Source organism: Chelonia mydas, chromosome 1 (genome assembly GCF_015237465.2).
Source record: "Chelonia mydas isolate rCheMyd1 chromosome 1, rCheMyd1.pri.v2, whole genome shotgun sequence".
Taxonomy (NCBI): domain Eukaryota; kingdom Metazoa; phylum Chordata; order Testudines; family Cheloniidae; genus Chelonia; species Chelonia mydas.
In genome coordinates, this window is record NC_057849.1 from 219,094,691 (window position 1) to 219,108,900 (window position 14,210).

Here is a 14,210-nt window from a genome sequence, read left to right on the forward strand (position 1 = left end):
TGCCCAAGGTCAGACAGGGCATCTGTGGCACAGCAAGGAATTCAACCCGGATCCCTTGAGCCCTGGTCCAGTGTCTAATCATAAGACTGCACTTTCAAAGTCTCAGTTTGAGGAAGGTGAGTCTATAAATAGTATCTACTGTGATAGGGTCAGGCCAGATGGCTACAAGAGAGTGGTCGAAGGTAGATACATTAGTTCCAGGTTAAGCAGGTCCCTTTTCCCTGGGTAAGAAAACAGGGACTATTCCAGAACACTCAGGAACTTTCTAGAACTAATTAATGCAGGCAGGCTAATTAGGACACCTGTAGCCAATTGGGAAGCTGCTAGAATTAATTAAGGCTAATCAGGACACCTGGTTTAAAAAGGCTGTCACTCCAGTTAGTGAGGTGTGCACATAAGGAGCTGGGAGTGAGAGGACGTGCTGCTGGAGGACTGAGGAGTACAAGCATTATCAGACATCAGGAGGAAGGTCCTGTGGTGAGGACAAAGAAGGTGTTGGAAGGAGGCCATGGGGAAGTAGCCCAGGGAGTTGTAGCTGTCTCACAACTGTTCCAGGAGGCACTCTAGACAGCTGCAGTCCACAGGGCCCTGGGCTGGAACCCGGGGTAGAGGGCGGGCCTGGGTTCCCCCCAAATCCTCCCAACTCCTGACCCAACACAGGAGCTTCCACCAGAGGTGAAGGTCTCTGAGCTGGTCCCCGACCCACATGGTGGATCAGCAGAAACTGCGGGGATTGTTCTTACTCTTTTTTCCCCATGCTGGCCAGTGATGAGGTTATCTGAGTGAACGGCAGATTTGAGCCATGAAAGTGGCCAAACTGAGGGCTGCCTTGACTCTCTGAGGGAAACAAAATCTGCCAATAAGTGAAGGACCCACCAAGGTAGAGAAGGAACTTTGTCACACTACATAGTAGCTAAATCATACTCTACAAATTCTCATTAAAAGATTTAAATATCTTAGAGGCATTTGACATAAGAATATTATCTTACCCCGACAACGGTGCCATTCAGAACGCAACCATTCACAGGTTCTGGAAAAGAAAACATATACTTATTAGTGTTACCTATGGCACTACAATAGGTTTTATATATTATAGCCCTGATCCTCCATGCCTCGTACAATTTCCACTGATGTTGATGGGAGCTGTCCCTGCATGAAGATGGCAAGATTTGGCCCTACCCATACATGATACCTGCCAGAGGTCCTAATTTTGGCAGAGCTGTCCTGAATTCCCCTTCTGAATCTTCCTTAGCTACCTATTTTCAAATATGTAACATCAAGTCACCTACAGTTCAGGCTTCCCACTTAGAGAAGATCCCCTGATAGTTGCTCTCTCAGTGGTAGACTCTTCTCCTTTTTCTCCCCACTCTCACTGCTCTCCCCCACTCCTATCCTCACAGCTTCTCGCACAAGTATTTCCGTAAGCCAGGTTAAGAGGCAGATGACAAGGAGACAATGCGAGTGACTTGGAAAGAAGAAGTAATAACATGGTCACTGTAACTAATCAAATTTGAATTTCTTCTTCAACTAAAGCCATGGCTGTTTGCTACTGTCTGGAAGGTGCTGCAGTTTGTATTCACAATATTACAGGACAACTTCAAATTAAATTCATTTCCCTAACATGCATTTTTGTAAGTTCCTAATGAGATGTACAAAATCAGTGAGTAAGCCACAGAACCCGAACTCTGATGATGCTGTTAGCAGTTGTGAAACTTACCGCACCGGCAGGAGGGACAGCAATTTGTTATTCGGTCACAGCGCAACTCATATCCTAAATGGCAGGTGGGTGTATCCATGTGAGAACATGACACGTTCCTTTTCTCAACAAAAACTTCATCGTTCACTCGGACACACTTGTTGACAATGCAAGGGCTGAAGGGGGATCGCCACACTGTGCCGACCTAAGCATGGGAGATTGCAAAAGGGTTAGGAGGAGTTGGTAGTGTTTGTGCGGTGGATAGAGGAGGGGGTGCCATAACAAACCCAAAGTGACCATCTATTTAAGCTGTTGGACACAGACCCAAGCAGTTACTGCCTGTGCTTTAACTCTCAGCATTTTCGTAAAGCCCATGGTAGCCTCCTGTCACCACACAGGTCTCCCTAAATCTTGGTGTGGACTGTGAGGTCATGGAATAGACTGCTGAATAGATTAGAGAATTTAGGGGTGACAGCGACAGATTTAGGAGAAATTTAACTTCATGAAAAATGTGTGCAGGGGGACCACTTACTAGATTTAACTTAAAAAATTGCTCTTGGTGGCTGCTCTGGATTCAGAGTAACTACGGCAGATTTGTCTGGGAATTCAGATTTACAGAGACAGAGGCAGACTTTAGTAACATGTTTTGGACAGAAAGGATTTGTGAATGGAGAAAGGGGTCAGGTCTTTGTTGCTAGATACAGATGGTGGTGCTTGCCACTGGGTGAGAAAGAGTGGGACCCTCAAGATCATACTGCTAGGGAGGGATGCCACAGCAGGCCAGAAAAAAGGGGTTATAGTTCCATGATGGGAGGAGGTGCTGACAGAGGCCAGGCCAAAGTCTCGGCTCTGTGCAATCCCACATTTGCCTAGTGAAAGCATGAACCATGGGATTCTGGGGCTCACTGAAATCTAACATTGTTAATGTTTACACAATGCTTTCAAGAGCTAAAGCACTATACAAATGTTGAATACTATTAAAGCTCTAATACGTAAGCGTGCTAGATAGAACCGGGACTTCTCACTGTAGCTGTCATCCACAGTGGCCCAAACACCGACAGTGAAGGAAGATTGACTACAATTAAGAATCATTTCAGAACCTTGGGAAGGGAACTGAAGATGAAATTGACTTCCCATCTGTGCCACGAACAAGCAAAGAAAGCAAACGACTGATACTAAACCCCAAGTGATGGGTGCCACAGCAATGTGTGAGCGCCTGGGATTCTGAGAGCCGTTGAACGTGTTCTCTGAATAGAGATATTCTGGGAACGTCTTTCTTTCTTTTGACTTCTTGGGAAAGATCTAAAGGGCTCAGTCCTGTAAGACTACCAGGAGATTAACTGCCAGTGACATTGGCTTTGATTCAGCAAGGTACTGAAGCACGTGTCTAGCTTTAGAAATGGGAGTCGTTCTTAATGAGAGATGAGGAAGAGCCAAGCCCCTTGCAAGATTTTTTTTTAAATGATGTTTCCCCGTTCACTATGAGAGACATGATGTGATACATTTAAAAAAAATCAAATTAAAATAAATACATAATAAATCATTCCTCATAATTACAGCTTAAAGACCATGAGCTATTTTAGTTTGTGGCTTTTCGGCTGAGAAAAATCACCTTGGTTCTAGCAGATAGAAGATAAAGGTAGAACTCATCGCAAAATATGTCCAAATTAGAAATATTCATTAGAAAAAAAGGCTGATAAATACTCAAAGTCATTTACACAAATCTGGCAGCATAAAGGGTCTTTAGAGTGGGTGTACATGTAACTTACTGGCAGAGTGTTGTCAAGGGGCCTTAGTGTAAATGACAATGGGGCTCTCATTGTCTAATACTAACAAGACCATCAACCTTCAATGTAGGAGACACTAGGAAAGTCAGTCCTCTTTTTTCTGTCACCCGATGAGTTATTTCAGTGTTAATGGGTGGAAAGAAACACAGTTACATACCTCAGTAGATATGGATTCTATGGTTTATCTAGGATGGTAAAAGATAGTAGATGCAGTGGAAGATGACAGCATGTTTCTTTGACAGCTTGATATGTAAAGCAGAGAATGATGTTGGTACATAGGACTGCCCTCAGTTAAAATGTGAGAGGTGAAGACTTTGCGCTGTTGTATTATTTATTATTAATTATGAGTAATAGTAGTATTAAGGAAAGAAGGTGATTTTCTCTGAAAAAAAAAATGCAATGAAAAATTCGCACCGAATAGTTGTAGACAGCCATACAGGTAACTGTGGAAGCGGTTTAGCAAATCTGTTATAAACTGGGGAGGAGAAGCAGGAGGAACGGAAGGTCTAGCATTCTAATATCTTTAACTTACCATTTTCCTTCCCTACTGTTTTGATCCCCAGCCGCTGCACAGGATTCGGCAATTTAATGCTACTAAGGCAGGCAGAGGCTTGCCAAGGGCTCACAGGGTTAAGAGCAGAACAAAATGATTAGGCTGAAGATATACGTAAATGAAGGGGAAAAGAAAACCGGTATCCACCTTGCTTTGAAGACTAGTGGGATGTCTGCTGTACATGTAAATGGGGTCTGGGCTTTTTCCTTTATTATTTATTACATTTTTTCCAGCTATTCATTTACTGTTGAACTCTCTGGAACAGTCACAAAGAAATTCTACTCAATGTGGTGCTGAAAATAAAAAGAACAGGAGGACTTGTGGCACCTTAGAGACTAACACATTTATTAGAGCGTAAGCGTTCGTGAGCTACAGCTCACTTCATCGGATGCATTCATGAGCTGTAGTTCACGAAAGCTTATGCTCTAATAAATGTGTTAGTCTCTAAGGTGCCACAAGTCCTCCTGTTCTTTTTGCGAATACAGACTAACACGGCTGCTACTCTGAAACCTGAAAATAAAATGTTATTCTGAGCAGACAAGTGCAGCAGGGGCAACCACAGTACTGGCTTCTTCTTCTTATCCCCAAGAAGTGTGCTTCAACTCCGAAACACCTTTTTAGTGGGGAGAGAGAGAGAGAATTCACTCTCCATCTAGAGCTGTCAAAAGATCTGCATTGTTTGTCAAAAAGCAGTTTTGTTTTCACATTTTCAAAATAAAACATTTTGATTTTTCAGTTCAAAATGGGCCTTCGTTTTGAAATTTCATGCATTTTAAAAAAAAATGTTAAAAAATGCTTGAAATTGAATTGAAATGTTGTGTTCAACCTGAACTGTTTTTTTTTTTAACGTTTTAATTCACTGAAATTTTTTAAAAACCAATAGTTTTCAGTTCAACTCAAAACGGATTTATTTTTCAGTTTTTTGGAATTGCCAGCAAACTGAAAAATCTGTTATTTGCACAGCTCTATCTCCATCCCCATTCAATTCCTGGCATCACTGAGTGTGCCAATGAATATATAAATGTGATGTCCTGCTTGAAGCACAGTGACACGAGCTACTCAGTTCAAACAGTCCACTGCACAAACTTCATATGGTAATATCTTTACGTCATGTTTAACCTCAGATAGATTGAGCTGACAACCTACAGATGAATAAGTGTTCACGGTGGTCAGTATCCTGGTACCAGTCTCTTGAGCCATCCATAGTAAAGTTCTAATCTTATATACACACAAAGGACAGAGAGATGGTCCTTTCGAGTTTTCAAATATTGAACAGTGGATGTGGGTGTTTACAGCCAGAAGAACTGACTGAGCGCTATAAAAAAAAAAAATCACTTCTTTTCAGTATGACTGGTTGACTTTCGAAGGCTAAGAAAAACTCAGTTTACATCATTCCACGCCCATGTTTACCAACAGCAGACATTAGCAGTTTAACTCTCTGATGCCATTAAATTCCACCTGATCTGCAAGAAGGGAGTGTGTGTTTTTACAGCAGCTCATTGTTATTCAACAGTGCTTATCCTGCAGGAATGTTGAGGCTATGGGGATGCATGTTTTATAACAAAGTGCTATGACTTCAGGAACATAGAATCATGTGTGCTGTCTCAGTGTTGTGTCAAATTTCAGAAGCAACAAGGACTATTTACATTTTTAAAGGCAAAAAACCCCCCAAAATATTTTGAATTAGAATGTTTGGGAGAGAATCATAAGGGACCCAATTTAGCAAAGCACTAGAACATATGTTTAAAGTTAAGCATGGATAGAACTGTCCAAATAATCGACTTTTTGGTTTACTGGACAAACCAAAAAAAAATTTTTAAAGAGTTTTGGATTGACACTCCCCCCAGAATCAGTTTTATTGGCTAAACAAATCAATGATTTTGACCCAAAATGAAATGTTTCATTTTAATTTGGGCAATTTTAAACTGATTTTTTATTAAAAGCAAAGAAAATTTGGAAATGCCATTCACAAAACCACTAGAGGTGATGGAGGTGCGCCCCCCTACAGCTCTGTGGTCAGGGAACTCAACTGGGTTCCAGTCCCTGTTCCAATGAATACTTAATTATTTATACGAAGTGGAGCAGCTTCAACAGGATAACTGAGAGAGACCCACACCAGAATATCCCATAACCAAGTGGTCAGGACCCTCACCTGTAATGCGGGAAACCCAAGTTCAAATCCCTACCCATATCATGCGGAGCAGAGATTTGAAGTGGTGGCCTCCTGCATCCCAGCTGAGTGCTCTAGCCACAGTTTTATAAAGGGGATACCTCCTCCTCTTTTGTGAATGGCATCTAAGTCTGCTGGTGACTTTAGGCCTGCCATTTTTTCATTTTGCCAATGTGTGGCAAATTTGCAAATAGTTTTGTTGCCCAGCTCTGAGCATGGGTTTAAGTCTCATCGGTTTTAATTAGATTTTTATACATGCTTAATTTTTTTACTGAATCAGGGCTTATTGGTTCACATCCAAGCAATAAACTATTTTTAAGGCAAGGGGGAAAACGCAAATATTTTCCTGACTAAATTATTTGGATAGGTTATCCTATATTCAGGAAGGTTTAATGTCTTCCTGTTCCTTTTTTTTAGTGTCACTAATATGTGGGAGGTCTTTCTAAAAGATATGCGCTAGCTCAAACAGAAGCTATGGGCTTGATGCAGGAATTAATATGTCAAGTTCTATGGTCTGTGTTCTGTAGGAGGTTGGACTAGATGATCGTGATGCTCCTTTCTTGTCATACAATCTATGACTGTAGAATCTGAACCAAGTGCATTACCACTGGCTCAGGTTAACAGAGCCAAAACATTAAGATTAAGAGACTTTGGAGCACGGTACTGGAAAATTCCTTCCTCTTCTACTGACTTGCTGTCTGATTGTGGGCAAGTCACCCGGGGCTACGTCTACACTACAAGGTAGAGATGTGATTCTCAGCTCCTGTGCACGTACTCGCTCCAGCTCGATGACAGCCACCCCTAGAATGAATAGTAGTTACAGGGAGCAGCTTCAGAGGCACAGCATAGCCATGCTGAGTACAAATCCAACTTCACCCTGTGGGTACGTACTCAGCATGGAGCCCCAGTGCTGCTGCCTGTGGAGAGAGTACGTGTAGGCAAGTTGGGAACCACACCCCCTTGCTCATAGCGTACAAGGAGCCTTAGTCGCTCTATGCCTCAGCTGGGCATAATAATATCTCACACACAGAAGCATTGTAAGGTTTACTTTAAATTTGTAACACACATTTTAAGATGTGAACTGGTATTACTACTCCTAATAAACTAAACATGGACATGACAACCAGCTGATCTGTGTACACAATAAGCAACCTGCACATTTTCCCTTCTTCTCCAGAAGAGAAAAACGTTTTAGTCCTAAACGAGGAGGACTGAGCACATTGTTAGCAGCACGGAACTCTTGACCTTACCTCATGCAAACGAACATCTACATCCCCTCGAGACCATGAGTTCTGCTCTTCACACATAGTCTTCTGACATTTTCCACAACACTCCCCTTCCTGGCTGACATATGTATACCCCTAGAAGAGGAGAACAAGGTAGTGATTGTAGTTATATTAGAAAGCCACACAAGACAATGAGAAGTTTGATGATGATACATTTGCAAGAGACACTTAACGTTAACGTTGTGTCATAGTACAATTTCTTCTTGTATAGTGCAGTTTAAACAAAAGTATAGGGACATAGGAATTGCTGTAATAGAATAAACGGTCCATGGTAAGTGGCCAATATTATGTGTTTCAGAAGAATGTGAAAAACCCTCATAATTGTGCAATATTATTCACTACAGGTGGAGACTTCTAACTGATTATCGGCTGCTGATTCGTTTACTGAAGCCATTGATTTTTTCCCACTAACTAGAGTAACTGCAGACATTATTTATTCATGTGTCTAGTCCATTTTGAATCTTACTAAGGGCCTGGTCCTGAGAGGATATGAGCATCTCCAGTGAAGTGCTGAGCAGCCTCTCTCTGAATTCAATGAGAGTCGATGGTGCCTAGCACTTTGCAGGATTACCATCATTATTATTATTACTATTATTGTGTTGCAGGAACACTGGCAGGCCCCAAATAAGGATCAGAGCTCAATTGCACTAGGTTCTGTATAAATCATGCAATAAATAGAGATAAGTCTTGCCACAAATCTAGATTGTAAGCACATCGGGGCAGGAGTTAACAGATAAATGAGACAAACAAGCAAAGATGGACGGGGAGGCTGAGGTAACATTAAAATGAGCATGTTTTGGTCCCTAAACTATTTCTTTCAATAATATCTTGCAGCAGTGAGTTCCAACATTTAATTGTATACAAGCATTTTCTTTTATCCAGGTAAAATTTGCTGCACTTTGCACTACCCTATTGTTCTGAGGAAGAGCAAATTAATGCACTCCACTGGCCTATTCCTCTTATTTTATATAATATCAATTTCATCTATTCCTTGTCTGTGCTGTAAAAGACCTGTCAAAGTCCACTATACCAGGACTTCCCAAGTCACAGCACCCGATGCACAGGTTAGTTACGAAGAGGTGCCCACTGGCTTGGACCCTATGGATTGGGAAAAATAGCAGCAAAATCTCTCAGACACTATGGTGCAGTAGGAGCAAGCAAAAGGGAAGAAAAACAGCAGCACATCTCTCTTCTCCCTCTCCTCTCATGTCCCACCCAATCTCAGAGCAGCTCCTCTTCTGCCTCAACTCTTTTGCTTTCACAGCGATCAGCTCTGAGGGAAGCTCTCAAGTGGTTGCAAAGAACTGTGGGATAGCGTAGGTCTTGGGAAGAAACCCAATGTGAATCCCAGGTGAAATAAACCTTTAAGAATCACAGTATCATCTCCATTTTTTTAAAAAACAAAACACTCATTATATAACTACGGGAGTTTTTAAAAAATGACCTTGCTCTGATTTACAACTATTATGCAATAAGAAAATGTAAGAAAGAACTGTTCTAGCAGCATCATGGTTGTTAATCAGAACAGTCAACAAAAAGGAGGGAATTCACAATTAAGGGTGAATCAGAAACATTTTTTAATATATTCAGCCATCTTACTGGGTTTACACTCAAACAAAGGTGGAGAGCTATTCAGAGTTGTTATAGCCAATCTCCTCAGTTTGCAGATAATTGCATACAGAGCAGAAAAATGTATTAGCTGATCATTTCACTGGTGATTTGGCCACTACTTTCCTTCATAAAATAACCAACCACCACACTGTATAAAACACTAGAGCATCTGGCTCACTGAAAGAAAGCAATGATCTTTATTTCTCCATCTCTGGGTCTGAAAAGCATGGAGTCCCATAAGGCATAGAGCAGTTCTACTTTCAATACTGAGCTGGCAACATGATGACCTGAATTTGAGATGAGGACTAAAATATTAAATAAGCTCAGTGCCACTTTTCACTCTGGTTTTACATCTGTAAAGTGGTTGGCTGCTTTTTAGGAAGGCTCTGCATGGATGTTGGAAGCCTTGACCCCATTACTCCTGTCCCAGCCACAGTTAGCCCAACCAATGTCAATATCAGCCTCTTTTCATGGACAGCCCAATCGCTGTACCTGAAAGCATGAGCCACCTTGAATAATGAATGGGGAAGATCCGAATGCAAAGCTGACAGATCTTCACAAACATATGTATTTAACAGAGTTGTTTGGGAAATATTTTGTTCTCATGAAACATTTCAATTAAAACACATTTTGTTACTGTTTTTGTCATAATTTTTCTTTGCAGATTTTCAGGTTTACACTGAAAATTTTCAGTTTGAAATCAAAATATTTTTGGTTTTCAACAAAAGTGTTCAATGAACATACAAATTTTTTTTTCATAAGAATTTCTGTTTTGCCAAAAAAAAAATATATATATCTGGTAAAAATCTTTCAACAGGAAATTTTCCTCTAGCTCTAGTATTTATCTCAGAAATTCAAAACAGCCTGATGAAGAGTTTACCTGAACAAATTTTAGCCTGTAGATTCTGCAAACAGTTTGCAAACAGACTATACATTTGATCTTTCGATATTAAACCTCCATGACTGGTCACTTAAGCATGGCTTCTGTTCCCTTTTTGAATAACTTTTATTATGTCTTTTACTATAAATATTTTAGGCCTTGGCCCTGCAGCGTGATTCATGTGGACAGATCTCTGAAGGTAATGGGGCTTCCTGCGGGCACAGAGGTTTGCCCACGTACATCACAATGGAAGACTGAATCTTTAGTAGTGTAATTTTGATTGTGTGTGAAGTCGTGCGGCTGAATTTGTTATTTTGCATTGCTTCTGTTTGTTAAATATATGTCAGAAGCACCGAAGGCATGTTACAGATGCTTTTTATCTTTGTTATAAATTCAAATAGACAAATAAAAATAAGTTAATAAGCTGCTTTTGCCCAGGATTTATTCAGTTTCTTTATTTAGCTCTTTATTTATTTATTTATTTATTCAGAATTTATTCAGTGGATCCTGGCTGTGGGATCTGAAATTACAAAGAAAACGGGGTGAAAATAGCAGATTTGAAATATGCTTCAGAATTCTCAACAATTTTCACAAATACATTTTCCCACAACTAATGGCCCAGCTAGAGGTGCAAATGACATCATGGCTCTTTGTGGGACTGGAAACTAAGTCAGACCCTCCATGGATCTGGCTCATTTAGGATACCCAGGTCTCCTCTATAGTATAAAGAATTGTTCTCCAGTAGACGAATTAGTCAATTTATTTACAACATGAAAGTAAGAGCTCACAAGTTCAAAAACAGTTCCTTTTATTTGTTTTAAGACACAAATGGGTGCAAGTTAAATTTTTAGTAAAGGAAAATATATGACGACTATCAGGAAAAATAAGCTCTTTTTAGGCAGCTCAATAACCTCCTCAAAGAAGTGATGGAAGCCTGTTTGGGGATCTGAAACTCAACTGGATGAAGTACTAGAACATATATTGCTGGGAACAACTCTTCATTGGGCAGTATATGGACAAAATGATCAAGGGTACATCTACACTGCCCCCTCCCTGGCTTCAGAGCCTGAGCTCCAGCACAAGCTCAAATGTCTACACAGGTATTTTTAGTGCCGTAATGTGAACCCAAGTCTGTAGACCCAGGCTCTGATTCGCTGAAGTCGGTTTGAAAATGCGGTGTAGACAGACCTCTAGTAGATTCTTAGATACTATGGTGATGAGTGCCACAAAAATTTCTGGATAGATTGGATTAGACAGACTAGAAAATCTTTACCATCTCTATCCTCCATAGTTCTGGGACCACTCGTGATTCAGAGATGCAACATTGTTTGACACTTTTTGTTCTAGTTTCTACTTACTGCACTGACTCAACATTCTGCTAGTTCCCCTGTTTTCAAGGACTGATCTTCTGTTTTTATTTCTTTTTTCCCCCCTCCACTCTGGTCTTTTATACATTTGGAGTTCATATTTCAAATAGAGATTCAAAACTCAGAATGAGCCTGTGGTAAATTTCCAAGCGTCTGTCACATTGACATGAAGATCACTGTCTATGGGTTTGAAAAATCCTATTGCCCTGGGAGGTAAGGAATAACAAACACAAATCATCCTTCACACTTGAGCAGGTGCACATGGCTGACTTGGGAGTAATAATAAGCAGCAGCTGTGGGGAAACTTACACGAGTTTAGATACACCAACTCTCTCCCCCGGCACAGGCTCTGAGACAGAGTTGGTCTCAACAAGGGAAGGTGACAGCATATGGATAAAATCACAGGATAGAGAATATTCACACTCTGTTGAATTGGAGTTAGGTTTGCAATAAACATAGGAGGAACTCGAGTTAATTCCATGCCCTTCAGAAGTGACAGAGGATTTTACATTCTGATTCATTGACTATTTAAGGTTATTAAAGGGATCCACATATTCTGTGACTTGGCATATTTCCACATATTCTCTTTAATTCTAACTTTCCGCGAGGTCTGGGAGCTGCTGCACACTTCATCCTCAGGAGGATGCTGAGTCTTTGCAAACAGGATAGAGACTCTTTCAGTTCCCCCTTTAACAATAGGCGAAAAAGAAAGAAAGTGGAGATCATCCCTCAAAATAGGAACTTTTCTTTAAAATCCATGAATATTTGGCACTTAAATACCATGGGGATGGATATATTACAGACTGACACAGATTAAAGGGATATAATCAGAGATTGAGAGAGACTGGGATAGATCCAATAGGATTTATTTGCATGAAGCTAAATATTCAGGGCCAGCTCCTCATTGGTGTAAATCAGCACAGCTCTATTGATTGAGCTACACTGATTTACACCAGCTGAGCATCTGGTCCCCAGTTTACGAGTCTTCAAAGCATTATGATTTATTGTTCCTTGTTCTGCAATGAGCTAATGCAATAAAAACAAAGCATTCATAACAATCTTCCGAGTCATTTATATGGTTACTAAATATGATCACTTCACAGTCAACACTCAAACTACCGTCTTCCTTTAAAATATATTTTCTTTGATCTTTCATGCATATAATGTTAGCCTTTTACAGTCATGCTTAACATATGGGAGAAGACAAACTTTGCTACTTCAAAGAAAAATGTCAGTTTGAAATACTGGAGATTAAAGTAGTAGATTTCATGGTCAGCATCCATTACAATCATCATTTACCATGCCTCGGCATGAATGCTCCAAATGCTCTTGTGTTATAATTTAACACGGTTCTCAAGAGACCTGAAAATCTTTCATAATCGATTTACACACACTTAGCCAAATGGGTCTGATTAAGACGTGTATCACTGAAAGTTATGTATGAAATGCTTTTCATAATCACATCACCCTTAAACTGAATATGTTTATATCATTTACCCAGGTTTCTGATTTTAAGGATGTTGACAGGAAGCAAGAATGAAAGCAGGTGTTCCCCTCACATTAATTAGTGTTTGTATAGTCCTTTGAAATTGTAACCCACTGTATTATTATTATTATGCTCCAGAGAGCTATTTTGATGTACTCATACAGAAATCATGTTGAAAAACCTCCAGAACAGTAAGGTGTAGACACTACTCCTCCTAGTGGCAGATTCAGCAATTACAGCAATGACCCATTTGCTCTCCCAGAAACTCCTTCCCACTAGAAAGAATGAGAAGGGGAGAAAAGAGAAACAAGGGCCGTGACATAGGTCAAAGCAAATCCATTTATATTTTGCAAGTTGGAGTTGATCTGAATAGAAAGCTTTTGAAGGTGGATTTTATTTCATTGTTAATTTTTTATATCTGTACAAACACTTTGAAATAGGTGCATTTTAATGAAAAGTGTAGAAACATATCACACAAAATAAATGGAGATTTTTGAAAACAAAGTCAGTTTCAAACTTGATCTTACCATGAAGGATCTGGGGGTTATAGTGGATAACAAACTAAATATGAATCAACAACGTAACACTGTTGTAAAAACAGCTAACATCATTCCGGGATGTGTTTGCAGAAGTGTTGTAAGCAAGACACAAGAAGAGGAGGTTAATTACTTGTAACTGGAGGTTCTTCAAGATGTGTGGTCCCTATTTGTATTCCATATGTGGGTGTGCATGCACAGCGTGCGCGTGAGTCCGGAAGGTTTTCCTAGCAGTGTCCGTTGACCCGCATGTGCATCGAGCCTCTCCAGTGTCCCTCTTGCATTGAGTAGTCCAGTCTGCAGCAGAAGGTGTGGAGGGCGGGGACTGGAATACAAATAGGGATCACACATCTCAAAGAACCTCCAGTAACACGTAAATAACCTCTCCTTCTTCTTCTTCGAGCGATGGTCCCTATATGCATTCCAGACATGGGTGATTAGCGAGCAGTGGTCAGTGCAGAGGTGGGTGCGATGATGCGATAGGAAGTGAAGTCTGCAGTGTGGCTTGGCCCACAGCAGCATCTGTTGCTGCCGCTTGCTAAATGACGTAGTGGGTCGTGAACGTGTGGATGGAGCACCAGGTTGTTGCACAACAGATGTCTTGTCATGAAGATGTCTGAGAGGCAGGCTGATGTAGTCACTTGTGCTTACATAGAGTGCGCTGTGACTCCATCAGGCAGTGGTACGTTGGATTGTGTGCAGCATTTGTGGATGCAACCAGAGACCCATTTGGAGATTCATTGGGAGCGGAGGGCTTGGCCCTTGGATTGGTCAGTGATGGCCACAAATAGTTTCAGCGATGTGAAACAGGAATGAGTCCAGTGGAGGTAGAATGCCA

At 40.7% G+C, this 14,210-nt stretch overlaps 1 protein-coding gene across 7 annotated transcripts in view; it reads right to left on the reverse strand.

The window, feature by feature from the left end:
* Positions 1-14,210, reverse strand: part of VWF (von Willebrand factor) — a 259,168-nt gene that overhangs the window by 23,511 nt on the left and 221,447 nt on the right. For all 7 annotated transcript variants that reach the window (XM_037913656.2, XM_037913649.2, XM_043529527.1 and 4 more), the window contains 3 exons: positions 7,457-7,567; positions 1,718-1,901; positions 990-1,030 (listed from right to left, as the gene is read on the reverse strand). In XM_037913656.2, coding sequence (XP_037769584.1) covers positions 990-1,030; positions 1,718-1,901; positions 7,457-7,567 — 336 coding nt within the window. The remainder of the gene's footprint in view (positions 1-989; positions 1,031-1,717; positions 1,902-7,456; positions 7,568-14,210) is intronic.